The following is a 15,416-nucleotide window of genomic DNA, read 5'->3' on the forward strand; positions in this document are numbered from 1 at the left end:
TGCTCGATGGTCTCCTCAATATCACCATATGCCTCACAATGCTGAGGGACCGTCCCGTCGCCATCCAAACTAACCTGTCAGACTCCCCCCCCCGTGGGGATTGGAGAGACAAAACAACTCCGCCAACTGCTCTCCAAATGCCTCCCGAATCAACCCCACCCTCCAGCAGCCCCCCTCTAAGTCCAGTAGATCGCTGACCCTACACCCTGATAATCTCGCCGAGTCCACCAAGGTCGGCATGCGACAGATCGGCCACTCGGTCACCCAGCTGTCCTCCATCGCATCAATAGATCGGCTACTTGTTTGGCTTTTTTCATAGGGGTGAAAAATTTATCCTAATTTTCAGCTGATAGAAATTAAATTTTTTATATCCTATGTGAGTAAAATATAAAAATCTTATTTTATAACAAAATTATTTTTTTAAAAAAATTAACCAAATGTGAAATATTTTTTTATTTTTTTATTGACTATGCTTTTCTTCATTCGAACCAAATAAGTCCTTACAATTTCTTCAAGAATGACAAGAATGCGGGGATGCATTAGAGTTTCTAATTTTTACGGTCCAAGCTGTAGGACTGTTCTGTGGTTCAGAAATGTGGAGACATTTTTGATCTTGTTGCATAAAAAGAACAAACCATTCATGCCTCGAGTCGCTTCGTTATCAATTACATCAAGTGAAAGTCTATAGGTATGCTTACGTTCTACCAATTATATAGTTTCACCATGCGGAATGCCCATTTATAGGGTTCCAATATCTGCGAGGAAGTGGATCTTCTGCAGCTCAAGTTGTAGAAATATTTTATACTTTTATATGTACCAATGTTTTTATAGAACGAAAGGAATTGCAATTTTAGCTACAGTTTACTATTTGATTTTTCTTAAACCACTCTCGCCGGAAGTCTCAAGCGGATGGCAACCAGAAGTTATATCATATCCCACCAATCACAATCCTCCATTGTAATTAATCAATATATATATATATATATATATATATATATATATATATATATATATATATATATATATATATATATATATATATATATATATATATGAGAGCAGAGCCACTAAATTTGTACCTCCAAGTACTGTCGGCGGCCATGCGAGATGCAAGGGAAAATGGGAGTTGCAGCAAGTCTGAAACGCGCCGGAAAACTTTGGAGAAGTCGCTGAAGAATTAATTATCGATCGTTTTCTCGTCTGTGACCACGTATTTATGGACACCATGTCAAATAATTTTTGGGGCTATCTTTCTTTCTCAACGACAACCAAACCTGTTAAATTTTTTACATACATTTTTTTTAAAATATTAAAATTTATATAAATATTTTTTTAAAATTAATATTTGTACGTACACTCTTAAAAAAAACTTATTGTACGTTTATACCTTTTATTTTTCTTTTTTCTTACATATATGTCCACACCATCTAATACTATCAAAAAATTAACGGTTTAAAATTAAAAATAACTAAATATTCTTAATGAGTAGATATGCAAAAAAAATATTTATAGAGTATATATTCAAATAATATTTTGCAAGGGTATTTATGTAATTTTGTATATTTAGGAGGATTTACATGCAAAAATTTTAATTTTATTTTTTTTCTATTTTAACTTATTTTAACATTCGAATTTGTCTAGTGCCTACTCTTCAATATTTTTCATAAAAATATTACTTAAGAAAATAGTATTTTGTAAGGGCATGCACGTAAAGATCAATTTAGAGGGCATTCATATAAATTTTAATATTTAGAAAGGTATTTATGTAAAAATTCAAGAATTTTTTTTGAGTATATACCCTTCTAAATATATGAAATTTTATGAATATCCTCCAAAATTGCTATTTGTATGTATACCCTTATAAACATTTCTTTTTGTATGTTTATCTGCTGAAGGTATTTTTTTCATTTTAATTTTAAACCGCTAACTGTTTAATGACATTAGATGGCATGGATAGATATATAATATATTATACACACACACATACAAAATAAATATTTTATGAGGATATACATATAAATATCAATTTAGAAGGATATTCATATAAATTTTAATATTTAAAAAGATATACATGCAAAAAAATTCTAAAAATTAATAAATATATTTCGTTCAGAAACTGACGAGCCCATCACGTTATACAGCCAATAAGAATAACAAATTTACACATGTTTGTATCAACCCTCGAGCCAAACAATGTATGAGATATCAAATACAAGAATGTTGTCAAGCTAAAGGGAAAGGAGGAAAAAACGGATAGTTAATGTTAAATATTAACTTCACTTGGATGACGTGTGATCCCAAAAATTCCAGTTTACTTAAAATCTGGCAGAGGTAAGCAGCACAAAATTGGAAGAGATGGCGATTAAATATTGTGATGGCAAATAGAGTTGAGGACCAAAAGCAACAGGGAAATGGGAGGGGAACGGAGCGTTGAAAGTTAGCATTACCAATAATCAAATAATTCATTCGCTAAAAAAAGAGTTAATGAAGCAATTATTGTTTATTAGGCGTGTGTTTGGTGCATACGTATGTGTTTCTAAAATAATTCTCGTTTAGGTACAAATGATTCCAATGTAGTACATATTGTCTATCCTTAACCGTTGTTTCTTAAAAATAATGCCAGCTTGATATACTAATGATTTGTGTCAGCTTCTGCTCTTTGTAGACTTCTCATTTTTTTTTTTATTTTTTGTACAACATAATGTGCATTGGGCCCCTGGTATTTAATTAAAAATATTTTGTACTTCAGGGATCTTAGATTGATAAATTTGTACACTGCCCAAATCACATGGTACCCCTTGTGTCAATTGTAGAGAAACTAAAATACCCTAAACATTTCATATAGAATTTGTACTAAATGTTTATTTATTTTTTAAAATTTGTACAAGCATTTAAGTTCATGTACGATGTTGAACACTTTATAGGTTTTATTTGAAGAAGTCGTTCACGAGACACAGACTAACTTGCAAAGTATTTGGCAAAATTTAATTAATATGAGTTAAAATAATTATATAATTCTTTTTTTACATAGGTTGGTTTGACTTGATTTACATGAATAGATTTTTTTTCTCAAATTTCTTTGTTAATTTGTACATGAAAATATTTTATTTAAAGAATAATTATTATCTTAAAATTATTAATTAATTAATTAATTAATTGGCCAATCAATTAGTAGGTTTGTTCTGGTATTGCTTTTATATTTCATTTTTATATTAAAAAATAAGAAAAAAAATGAACTAGAGTGAATACATTGATGTTGTTTTTTAAAATTATTTTTAAAATTTTCAAAGATTTTGCAGGCAAAGATTAATGCTTTCAAAATATAATAAAAATGCATGCAAATAGCAGCAGAAATTTTTCACAAATGCTGGTTTTGCTGTGGTTCCTTAGTCTCTTTGGCTCTTGATTTGTTTATAGTAATTATTCCTTGAAATTGAGGGAGCTGATCACTAATCTCTCTATTGATTTGTGCTATTAATTAAGGTTGAGATAAGGATAGTTGGCATAGAGATATGTGATTCATTTTATAATGAATGAAAGAAAGAAAAGCTAAAAAAAAAAAAAATTTGCCTGCGCTCTCTCCTTCCTTTTTAAAATCTCTTATATCCTTTAAGGGGGCCACAGTCACCATCACTCATTTCCCAAATCAAACATTGCCGATTTTCATGCAAATTCGGATGACCAGATAGAGACCAATATCAAGTGAAGGTTCATCATTTTCTCTTATTTTTTCCAAACTTGTGGTTAGAGTAAACTCCAGGTGAGATTCCGGCAACTATCACACAAATCATCTACCAAACTTCTTCCATTAATGTATGCTTCCTGATCATATGTATTATAAACTTCTGTAGGATCTCCACCTTCTCTTTCATGGATGACCACATCCCTTTGAAGCTTATGCTTGGCTTATATTCCATGGTCTCTCTCATATATGATCAAATTCTTATATATGATCTTGACCTTTCGTAAGAGTACCACCTTCTCTTGCATGGATGCCCATATCCTTTTCAAACATATCCCTATCTTGTTCTAGGATGGTAAAAAATAAAATAAGTATGTTGGAATGGGAAAAAAAAGAGTCAATGTGGAGGCTATTACGAAAAGAACAGGACCACCGTTCAATTAACAAACGTATGCGACTTTCAAACCCATCAAAGACGACACTCCTCTTCTCACATATCACGAGAGGCCGATATATGATTGCGTCAAGATGTTTGAAGCTTTTCGGGAACGATTTTCAATGTGACTTTCTTACGTGAGCCAACGCACATCCATTTCATAATTTCATTCTTATTTTTTAATATTAGGATACGCCGAAGAAAGTTGGATTCTATAATTAAAACAGAAATGAGTGATTTCAATTCCAGCCATTTAGTTGAAGAGAGTTTCATTCTCATATCGATATAGAAAAAAAAAATAAAAATACTCTAATTCTTCAAAATTTAATCTTTACTTTTTTTATTGTTTAAATTTTATTTCGATTCCGATTTTAATTTGAGTCACGAACTAAATATGTTGAAAGATGTGGTTATTTCAATTTATTCCAATTTAAATTTCGATTGTGAACCAAACATATCTAAAATTATATATAATATGAACATACCACCCAATAGCCCACCTTCCCTCCCTCTCTAAGAAATGTTACCATGATTTACTAAAAAACTCATGAGCCTTACTGATCCAAGTTAACCTTTTACCCTTTCATACAAATCTGTTATACACGAAGAGCTTGGACAGAATATTAAAAAAAAAGAAAAAGAACAAAATCTAGGGTAAAAAACTGACAATCCCTACAAATCCCCGTCCCCTCAACGCATGCTTGCCAAACTGTAACGACCTGAACAACCAAGCTGACCGAAGCTTCCGTAAATATAATTACTCATCGCCCAAAAGGGCAAAAAAAAAAAAAAAGGGAAAAAGGAAAAGAAAACTGGCGTAAATGCTTTCCTGCAAGTATTATTTAATTCCAACACGTTGTCTCCATAAAATTTTCCCTTGTGTCTAGAAAGTTGTAGAACAAAATTATAGAAAGACTCGCAATTTGGAAATTGCTCTCTATTGACGGCCATTTAGAAATTGCTTTCTATTTCTCTAGCGATAGCGATCGAGAGCGCTCCCCTCACTCTCCTCGTTTCGGTTCATCACGCTTTCCTCTCTCTTTCTCTCTCTCTCTCTCTCTCTCTTCCCATTTTGCCATCTCACGCCTTCCTCCTCCGAAAATAAGAAGCCAAAGAAGGGACGCGAGAGGAGTTGCCAAATTTCGTCTTTTTTTTTGTTTGTTTTTTCCTTCGATCGAATTGGTGGGGGGAATTCGTTGCGGCGTCGGATTGCTGAGTTTTTGCCGGAAACGGAAATGGCTGCGGTGGCGGAGAACGCGATCGGGTCGGACATCCACCGATCGTCGGCGGCAGCGGCGGCGGAGACAGAGTACCAGCGGGACGTGAGGAAGCTGGTGGATCTGCTCTCCAAATTGAACCCCTCCGCCAAGGAGTTCTTCCCGTCGTCTTACTCTACTGCCGCCGCCTGCGTGGGGAGGAGACCCGACGGGCGGCTCTCCGCTGATGCGCCCATTTTCGTGGCGGCGTCCGATTATAACAATAATAATGATCAGGTTGGTAATGGGAGCAATAAGGACTCGAGCAGCGATGGATCGGTGAGCAATCAGCCGAATCGCAGAGTACGGGTTTTGATTCTTTGCTCCTGCTTTATTTTTTTTTGTTTTTTGTCTGAATTTGTGATATAGATCGTATGGGTGTGGATTTTACAGGGTTTTGGGTTCTGTATCTTTCAAAAATTTCATTTATTTCTTGGATTATGAGAACAGATTAAGGAAAATGGGATAATTTGGATAGAGATTGTTGTGCTCTATCATGTTTCTTGTATTTAGTTATCAATTTTCTCGGTCAAATTTTAGTTTTCGGAGACTCCGCGAAGAGAAATTTCTGTGGATGAAGTTCCCGGGCGTTAAAAACTTTCATGTCTTTCGTTTTTTTTTTTCTATCCAGAGGAGGAATGGCTATAACCAGGGGCGGAGGAGGATGAATGATAGAGCCCGGAGATCTGTGCGGGAGGACAGCATCAGGCGAACTGTATATGTTTCTGACATTGATCAGCTTGTGAGCCCACGAAAAGAAGAAACTTTTCTTTTGATTCTCCCTCCTCCTCTTCTTTTTATTCTTGTTTTTTTTTTATTATTATTACATTGTTATACGCGACTTCAAAAGATTGGCTGGTTTTGTGCTGCTAATGTTACTAATTATCTGATTCCATTCTGCATTGTGCTACTCTGAACCTTCTACTTAATAACATTTCAGGTTACTGAGGAGACGCTTGCTGAAATTTTTGCTACCTGTGGGCAAGTAAGTCTCTCAGTCTGCAACTTGCAGAAGTTATACAAATTTGCAGGATGTGATGTGTATGATGTGGTGTTGTAATTATGCAGTTGATCACAGTAGAATGAAATAGATGGCTACATCAAGTGCATGGCAATTCTTTATACTTTTAGGAAATTTATTATTTCTTTCGTTTTAATCCAGTTTTTGAAATTTAACAGAAAAAGATATTTCTTTTGGTAAGAGTTATCTAGCTCTGCAGATTGTCTAGTTTTGTGCTTTTCTCATATAACAGATTGCTTGGATCATCTTTTAAAGTTGTCATCATTTTCATGTTTTTCGGCAGTGTCGGAATGTATGCTCATAAAGTAAATATGGTCAGCAGGGACTTGTCTATATATTCCGATCAACTGTTGGAAGATGTTTGTCGAACTTCCTTGCATTAAGAATGAAATAATAATTTTGAAACCACCAGAGATAGTAATTTCTTTATATGGTTTTATTAAATCAAAAAAAATTCTGGTGATCTTTACACTGTTTGCTCCTCTATTCTTCTATGCGTTAGATGCATCTGTTTTTTTATTGAATGCTAATCTGTGAAGCTATTTATTTTAAATCTCAGAAAATCAGAAAAGGCAACTATCTTTGTTTTACTTCTTTGTACTAGAGGCTAAAATTAATGGTTTCATATTTAGAATATTGTTTGTTAAGGCTGGCCTATCAATGGTGAGGTTAGCAATGCTGGGGCTACTATGTTCAACTTTAGATTTGTTGTCAGTTGGAATTCCTGACTTTTGCAAGTAGCTTACTACTTGTATGTGCAAACATTCATGGTCTTGTATGGACCAGATGATTTGTACAGACTCCTGTGTTAAAATGATTTTTTTTTCTTGTTTAATGCATAATCTACATGCTTATGGAAGGGCTTGTTGCTGTTGAGATTTTTTCAGTTATGAGGCATTGCTTCATTTAATGTCCCAACTAGTCAGACATGGTTTTGAACTAGGATTAAATCATCAAGGGGTCTCAGTTTTATATTAGCCTAAGCAATTGGAGATGGGTGATAATATTTGCTCAATTACACTGGGAAAAAGGATCACATAATATTACATGATAAGTTGAAGGACATTTTAAACACTGTCTATGTTTAACATATTGGTTCTCATGCTTATGCTCACAAGATTTTGAAGCTCATGTTGATACAAGTGTGATGTTCATTTATAGTTAACTATAGAATTTGTCCAATAAAAAAGATATAGTTTAAACTTTAAACTAACTACTATAGTAGTTAGTATAGTAGTTCTATCTTCCCCCTTCTTTGCCTACCCCCCCAAAAAGGAAAAAAATGGTCATTAATTACTAGGTAACAGAATTACACTTAAAAATATAATTTTTTGCAATAAAAAGGATATAGTTTAAACTTTAAACATATGTAGTATAGTAGCTAATATAGTAGTTCTATCTTCCCCCTTCTTTGTCTACCCCCTAAAAAAGAAAAAAATGGCCATTAAAAATATAATTTTTTGACAAAAAATGTTGCGGAGACAGGATTTGAACCCGTGACCTCAAGGTTATGAGCCTTGCGAGCTACCAAACTGCTCTACTCCGCGATGAAGAACTGGGAACCAATGGACGAAAAAAAATTGGATACACCCCTCTACCATATCTATACAAATAGAATAAATGCTACAATATTTAACTTTAAGAAAATTTGCTAATACAATAGCATTGAACTTTGATGACTCTTGAAGATAAATATTCGTGGAGCAACTGTTGAAAGGGTTGTAACTGTGCAATGATTTTTATTGGAGATGGTAGCCTAATACATGCCAATTATAATGGGCTACGGTCCTTTAAGTAACATGTAATCCAATATGACTACTTACATAGCATGCAGAACCTCAAACATACCTTGGGCTTAAGACCAAGAAATTGGATAGATTCAAAAGGGTGGTATAGATTATTCTTAAGTAAATGTGCTGCATGTTAGATGGACTAAAGGATGTCTTTAAATATGAGAATAAAAATCACGCAACAGGTCAAGGTAAAATATGAACCCAAGAGTTTAGGGTGAGAAAAAAGAAGAGGCTTAAAAGAAAAGAGAAGGTGACACACAGCATTTAGACTTTGACTAAAACAACAAAAACTTGAAACAGATGACCCTTAGCATGATGTAAGGCTTTCCTAGGAAGTGTACTCTAAAATCGAGAAAACATGGTTGCTTTCCAGAACTCTGCTGGATAGGTTGAGGGCAGCAATTGAAAAATATGGAGAAGAGAAATGTGCAAGAGACCCTCTATATGATATTTTCTAGACTTGGGAATGTCACCATAGTGTGAAGGGGCAATTAGGGCTATCAGACATATCTTGAGCAAGACAAGGAAGATGTGGAACAATCATTTTTTCCATTGAAGTTTTCTGTAGTGTTAGACTTTGGTCAGGAGTGGGTCTAGCTCATCTAATTAAGACTCTGGAAGGGTCATTGACTGGCGGTGTTAAAATACCATCAACACAGAGTTATATGCTATGTGTTGTATGCAATAGCACTCTCTCTCTCTCATCGTGCTACACAGTTGTGCTTTGTGTATGTGAAACTGTATCCCAGTGACGCTCACAATAATATCAGTTTGGCCCTCATGAGCCACACCACGATAACCAAAATCTTGGAGAAAAGATTTGCTGTGTTAAATGAAGATTTTCAACAGTTGCAGTTTTATATGTTTTCTCTGTGTTTTGATTGAAAAACTATAAATGTTGGGTTTGTACTGTGATTGATTAACCGGAGTTGTACAGGTACATGTCAAAACATGTATTGACTAAAGGCTTTCCAGAGAATTACTTGTTGCTAGAAGGGGCAACAAAAGGTTATGATATAGTAACTCATGATGCCGGGGCCTCATATTCTTTGATTATGGAAGCTTGCATGACAAATGATATCCTTCAATTATTTGTGAGAATTGAGGAATATTATGAGTTTTGTCTTCCATCAAAAGTAACTCTTGAATGGGCCTTACCAGTCAACACTACACAAATTTTCAAGGAGTTGCAAGAAGTAATTATGTTCTAGAAGATGGAGAAGAGTTGCAAGAAGTAATTATTTTTTTGAAGATGGAAAAGAGAAGTTTCTCCAGAACTTGTTAAAATAAAACTTAATGAACTATTAATTTTTAGAATTAGGTTGCTAAGAAAATTTTGAGGGTGAGCCTTGGTGCAATGGTAAGGCCGATCTATTGTGGCCTGGGTGTCATAGATCTGAAACATGGAAATAACCTCTCTGCATTTGGGGGCAAGGCCGCATGTCTTTGACCCTCTCCGGACCTTGCAGTGGTGGAAGGCTCATACACTACGCCACCTTTTAGGTTGCTAAGAAATTTTAACTTTCATTCATTCCATTCTTCTGATTATTATACACTTTAACTTAGTCCTGTGCACCCCAAGCATGCTTGGTTTCAGAGATGCTTCCTTTTTCTTTTCCAAACAAGTTCTTTTTATCCCAAGTTAGAGTGCATTTATTTTTCTTCATATATTACATCTGTTGTTATAGTTGATGATGGTGATGCTAGATATTTGTTGTTCAGTGTCTGTTTATATCTTAATAGAAATTCAGAGTATAATTGTCAATAAAGGCTGATTTGGTACTTATCATTGCACCTATACTTCTTTTGACTATTCTAACATGTTTGTAATGAAGGTAGTTGATTGCCGGGTTTGTGGTGGTCCCCATTCAGTTCTACGATTTGCATTTATAGAGTTTGCTGATGAGGGTAAGTTCATTCAATAGCCTGATCACCATAGATGTATTTGAATCGTTGGTGATTCCATGCATCTTATAGATCATCATGGTGGAATTTTTTCTGACAGATGGTGCAAGAGCAGCACTGAATCTTTGCGGGACTGTGCTAGGTTACTATCCTCTCAGAGTCTTACCATCAAAGACTGCCATCTTGCCTGTCAATCCTAAATTTCTTCCTCGGGTGAGCATGAGTGACATCTTTTCTCTTTGAGAGAAATGAGTAACATCTTTTCATGTCTATGCTTATACCTGTTCGCTTATGGAGATTGTGCTGCAACCCTTTTCCTACTATTACTTCATTTTGGTTGAAATATTTCTTAATGTTGTGACTGGATACAGTCTGAGGATGAAAAGGAGATGGTTGTAAGGACAGTTTATTGTACAAACATAGATAAGAAGGTATGAAAATTCTGCTGTGTTACGGTTCCAGTTTTTACACTTTTGACAGGCATATTATAAGGTCTAATAGAAAGATAACTGGTACTTGAACAGATGATTATGCAAGTGATTGCAGTTCAGTATAAGCTTTAATGATAGCTTTTTTTTTTGTGTGACAGCCTTTTTCTTCTTGTGCAGGTTACTCAAATAGATTTAAAGGTTTTCTTTGAACAATGTTGTGGCAAGGTGAGCACCCCTCAAACTAGTTTTTTTTTTTTTTTTGAAGTCTTTCTGATCAATTAATGAAGATGATTAAGCTTGTAGAGTTTTTATCATTAGATAGCATTTTTGTTTCACACAGGTTTCTCGTTTGAGGCTTCTTGGAGATAATGTGCACTCCACACGGATTGCCTTTGTTGAGTTCGTTCAGGTAATCATACATGAATTTGATTTTTCATGACTGAAATTCATTTCATATATAAAATTATTTAGGTATTGAAGCTGTACATAAGCAGGTCATTCTTCCTCTGCATCTTAGACCAGTCCAAAATCATTTGCATTTTAGGATTGCTCTTGATGCCCCATAAAATCCAATTATTGCTTTTGAAGCAGGCAACTGGGTTTGGAAGAGAGCGTGCCCCGGGGGCGGGGGCGCGATGGGGGGTGGGTGGGTGGGTGTGGATAGATAGAGTGGGGCCCGCTCCAGTCCCCCATTTGTCTTTCCTTCCCATATGGTGTGAAAGCCTTCATGCTATGCCAACACTTGGGACAGAAGCAATTTTGTTGAATGCAGTTGCTATAGGTCTATGTTGGTCACTGCTTTTGGGTCATCGTTTATTACTCATGGTATGTGTAAGTTTGCATCTTGTAGAAGATTTAGACTACCTAACTTGTAGCATAAATACATTTATCTTTATCATCTAGTCTGATAGCTGGTTTTGCGGAATCTTCCAATTCTCATAGCCATATCACAGTTGGTCTCCATTATGTCATAGGATAGGTCGATCACCTTATAATTGCATCCTAGCGGCTAACTTTTCCAGATGTCTTATTTGTTCCTCAGTTTTTAATAGTGACTTCTATTAATTTAGAACATATCTTGTGATCGACCATGTTGTTTCCTTCTTGTTATGTGTAGAATCTGTGAAGGTCAGAGGATTGGAGCTGATTGTAGGGTTGAGAGGATTTATTATCTGGAATGTGCACATTCCAATTTGCTATATTTAGTTCTTCCATGCCTGTCTTTCTCTAATCTGAGGCATCAAATTGTGTTTTGAGTTCATGCCTTTAGGCTTTATTTTGTTTGATGCATATGGTTATGGATATTTCATCTCAGACTGTAGGGGCTATAATTTGTCTTAGCACTGGCTCTAACTTTTGGCTCTTTCATTCAATGAAAGAAAAAATGGCCCCTTTGGCTTGGTTCATTCTGATTTTTGATAAATATCACTCTAATTATTGCTGGTCCCTTCTCATTGTGTATGTTTTTAGATTTTTCTTCGGTTCTTAATGTGCCATTATATGATATTTGTTGCACTGCTGGGGGTTTTACCATCATGATCTAGATGTGGTTTGGCCTTTTGTTTTGATGAAGCACACAAAATTCATGACATCATTTTCTCTCATAATATGTTGGCATGTGGCATAAGCTAAGATGATCAGAGTCACTTTTCTGAAGCATCGTTGCATTCTTGAGATCTTTTGAATGCCTTTTCCTGTATGTGCTTTATCAACTATGGCTTGAAGCCATCTGGACCTCCATTTCAGTAACTGCTTTTCTCTTGCTTCTTGTTAGGTTTGTGCCCTTTGAGTTTGAGTACCTACATTCCTTTCCTTCAACATGTCCTTGTACCTTCTGGTTAATCCTTTCGTCACTTTCCCTTGGAAAAGCTCTCTCCTTGATGTGTCTGTATATTCATTAGACATAAATGCAAGGTTGTATACATTTCTCTGGGTATGCCGTGTTTTTTTGAGGTGTATCTTATTTGTTTGGATTCTCTTCTTCTTATGCATTTTGGTTATCTTGAAAGCTTTATATGCTTCACCTATCCCTTCCGTAATTTCTAAGATGCCATTGTAATTCATTCCCCTTCTCTGGAGTTCTCTCACTCTTAGATGCTTACTTTTGAAAGACCAATTATTTGTATATGCTCTTGTCAAATCCTTTAGTTGATGCCCCCTCTGTTGCTTTCCCATATTCAACAGTCCCTTCTATTAGGATGGTGGTTCTACTACTTATCAATATGGGCGAACTCACTGCCTACCATATAGTTTTGATTTTTTTTTAACTATAGATGGCTCCAATTTTTCACACAAGCGCATGGCATGCGTGCATCTACAGTGGCATCTACAAGGCAATCTCAGAGATACCCAAGTAGATAGTTAGCCACTAATTTTCCATTTCTCAATCTTGCAACCTAGATTTCTTCTCAGGTATTAGTTCTTATATGTTGGATCAAAGACATGTAAAGTGGTATAAAGATGTTTAAGGCAGGAGTAATGCATTAAAAAGGATATTTTCGCTCAGACTGCAGTTGTTTTTCAGGATGAAAGAAACATTTGTCTTTCACACCTCTGCAGTAAAACTTCTCGTGGCCGAATTATTTGAGGGCATCTCTGTCGTTTTGAACAACAGAATAATATCAGTACTTCTATCTATATATATTGTACGGATACGTTGAAAGATTTCTACCTGTTATTGTATGCAGAATTGCAGATAACTACTGCCCTTTTTTATGGATCCCTTTTCGCTGTTGTAATTATCCGATGTTACTCGCGAAGCTTCTCAGTTTTAGGGCATGCACAATGGTTTTTAGGTCATAATTCCTTCAGGGTACGAGAGATTCCTGAAAAAGGCAAATAAATCCACTTAGATCACAGTTTTCTTTCATGATAGAGTAAGCTTCTAGCTAATTTCATCTCCAACATATATTATATCGTTAGACACTTCGGTATTAACTATATTCACATGTGCAAGCTTAAGCGAAGTGCTTGACTGGTAGTCTAGCAGAAGGGTGATGGGTAATCATTCTATTTCTGTTTTCTACTGGCATCTTCTAAGATTTTCACTTTTGTATCTTGATCGATGGCAGGCAGAAAGCGCTATTCATGCTCTGAATTGCAGTGGCATGATTTTGGGATCTCTTCCTATCAGGCATGTTCCCCAATCTTCAATTGCTTGATGCATTCAGATTTGTTGGAACTTTTGTAATGACTCATTGGCTTTGTGGGTTATTCAGGGTGAGTCCTTCAAAGACTCCGGTAAGGCCACGTGTACCTCGAGCGACACCACACTGACTTGTGTTTGGCTGCCCACTGGCCTACTGGACGATTCCATAAGGCGAGACTTTGTTCTGGAAGGCTGATAAACTGCTGCATTTGCATAAAAAGGTTATCAGCAAAGAACATGTTCTGAAACCTGACATGACCCACCTTCCTCCAGGCTATAGCCTCGAATGAGACCTTTCTTGTAACTTTGTAGTCCGGCTCTACCCTTGTTTTATTTGTTATTGTTTGCTCAGACCGCCAAACAAACTTAGTAGGCAACATATTAGTTTCTGTGGATGATCTTATTTATCTTGGGGGTAAGCGATTGCCTAAACCAAGCTCATCAGATACCTATGCAATTTATTGATGTTTTATCACCACCCACAATCATTTTTAGTGATATCTGCCTATAATTCTCTCTCTCTCTCTCTCTCTCTCTCTCTCTCGGTTTCCTTGCAGACTGGGAAATTTGTTTTTCTTTAGGGCTCGTTTGGTTCGTAGGAAGCATTTTCTCTCCTAGGAATATGATTCCTGAGAAACAGATTTTTAGAAAGAGAATGCCTAGGAAAGTACTTTTGGCATGTTTGGTTGATCATGGGAAAATGATAAATTTTCAAAGTGTTTATGTTTGGATGACCATCCACTTTTCTAGAAAAGTTATGTATAATTTGTATAACGCCCTTAATAAAAATTAAGTCTTTAATGTTTTTTTAATGCTGAAGGGCTTTTTTGGGAAAAAATAAAAATTGAGTGATTTCTGCCTATTTCTCATGAAATGTGGGAATCATATTTCCATGGGAATACAACTTTTTCGTCTCTTTCTTTTGAAAACTCCAACCAAATAAGAGGCATCTCATTACTTTTCCGTTGACCACACTTTTCCTCCTGCTTTTTCCGCGAACCAAATGAGCCCTTAATTATTACCGTTACTGACTGCGAGGACCCACCTTTTGTAAGCCAGACATCTTCTGAAAGCAATGGTAAACTGATAATAGAAAGAAAACTGGATTTCAAGATTTTTGGTTGAAAATTTTACTTAAAACCATAATTACGTAAAGGTAACAGGACAAATCAAGTGTCACTGATTAAAAAATAATAATAATAATTAAGTATCTTGTTTTTTGGAAACTTTGTTTTCATTTAACTTTCCAGCTTTTTGCTGAAGCAATCCAACATCCCTGTCGAAATATTTGTTCTACAGTCCATAATTCAAGTATTTTTGACATCTGTTGTCAAACTATTGTATCAAATTTACCAGAGGAATGTTAGCACTTGGATGAAGCTGGGTTCGACCCAGCGCTTTCCCGGGACGAGTGCCAAAGCGGGCTTCATGCCCCATGCACGGCAACTGGTGGTTCGAAACTGAAACTTGAAACTTGAAAGGGGCTTTAATGCAGGAAGCGCTATTCTTCGGAGAATAGGGCGAGTTGGTTTTCTTAGTTTTGCTTCACCGAAGATCCTGCCCTGGCCATCCCCTGGGAAATTAAAAAAAAAAAAGGAGTCCTTGCACTGACCGCTTCGGAGTTCAGAATCCACTTGGGCCTAATCCAAATATGGACAATTCCTATTATTTTTCTATCGAAATTCTTATCTTTTGACAAAATTCTTTCCCTGCTCCCGTTCCATTGGATGGCCGTATGCTTCTG

General features: G+C 35.8%; 1 protein-coding gene and 1 non-coding gene across 5 annotated transcripts; one reads left to right on the top strand and one right to left on the bottom strand.

Annotated features, from left to right (window-relative positions):
• Positions 1–5,040: 5,040 nt before the first annotated feature.
• On the top strand, positions 5,041–14,170 carry LOC103723059 (polyadenylate-binding protein-interacting protein 9-like). 4 transcript variants are annotated; one of them, XM_008813854.4, is made up of 11 exons: positions 5,042–5,677; positions 6,006–6,116; positions 6,315–6,359; positions 10,024–10,096; positions 10,194–10,306; positions 10,465–10,524; positions 10,702–10,749; positions 10,865–10,933; positions 11,116–11,349; positions 13,596–13,657; positions 13,743–14,170. In XM_008813854.4, exons 1-11 carry the CDS (start codon positions 5,354–5,356, stop codon positions 13,798–13,800), a joined length of 1,197 nt encoding a protein of 398 aa, XP_008812076.1. In that variant the 5' UTR covers positions 5,042–5,353; the 3' UTR covers positions 13,801–14,170. The 4 variants fall into 4 exon arrangements, with proteins under 4 accessions (XP_038985114.1, XP_008812076.1, XP_008812081.1 ...); XM_039129186.1 differs by lacking the exons at positions 13,596–13,657; positions 13,743–14,170 and adding an exon at positions 11,642–11,970 and having other exon boundaries at positions 5,041–5,677; XM_008813857.4 differs by lacking the exon at positions 11,116–11,349 and having other exon boundaries at positions 5,050–5,677.
• TRNAM-CAU lies at positions 7,869–7,942 on the bottom strand. Its single transcript has one exon. It is a non-coding gene; the product is annotated as a tRNA-Met (tRNA).
• Positions 14,171–15,416: the final 1,246 nt, after the last annotated feature.

This window comes from Phoenix dactylifera, chromosome 8 (assembly GCF_009389715.1).
Source record: "Phoenix dactylifera cultivar Barhee BC4 chromosome 8, palm_55x_up_171113_PBpolish2nd_filt_p, whole genome shotgun sequence".
Taxonomy (NCBI): domain Eukaryota; kingdom Viridiplantae; phylum Streptophyta; class Magnoliopsida; order Arecales; family Arecaceae; genus Phoenix; species Phoenix dactylifera.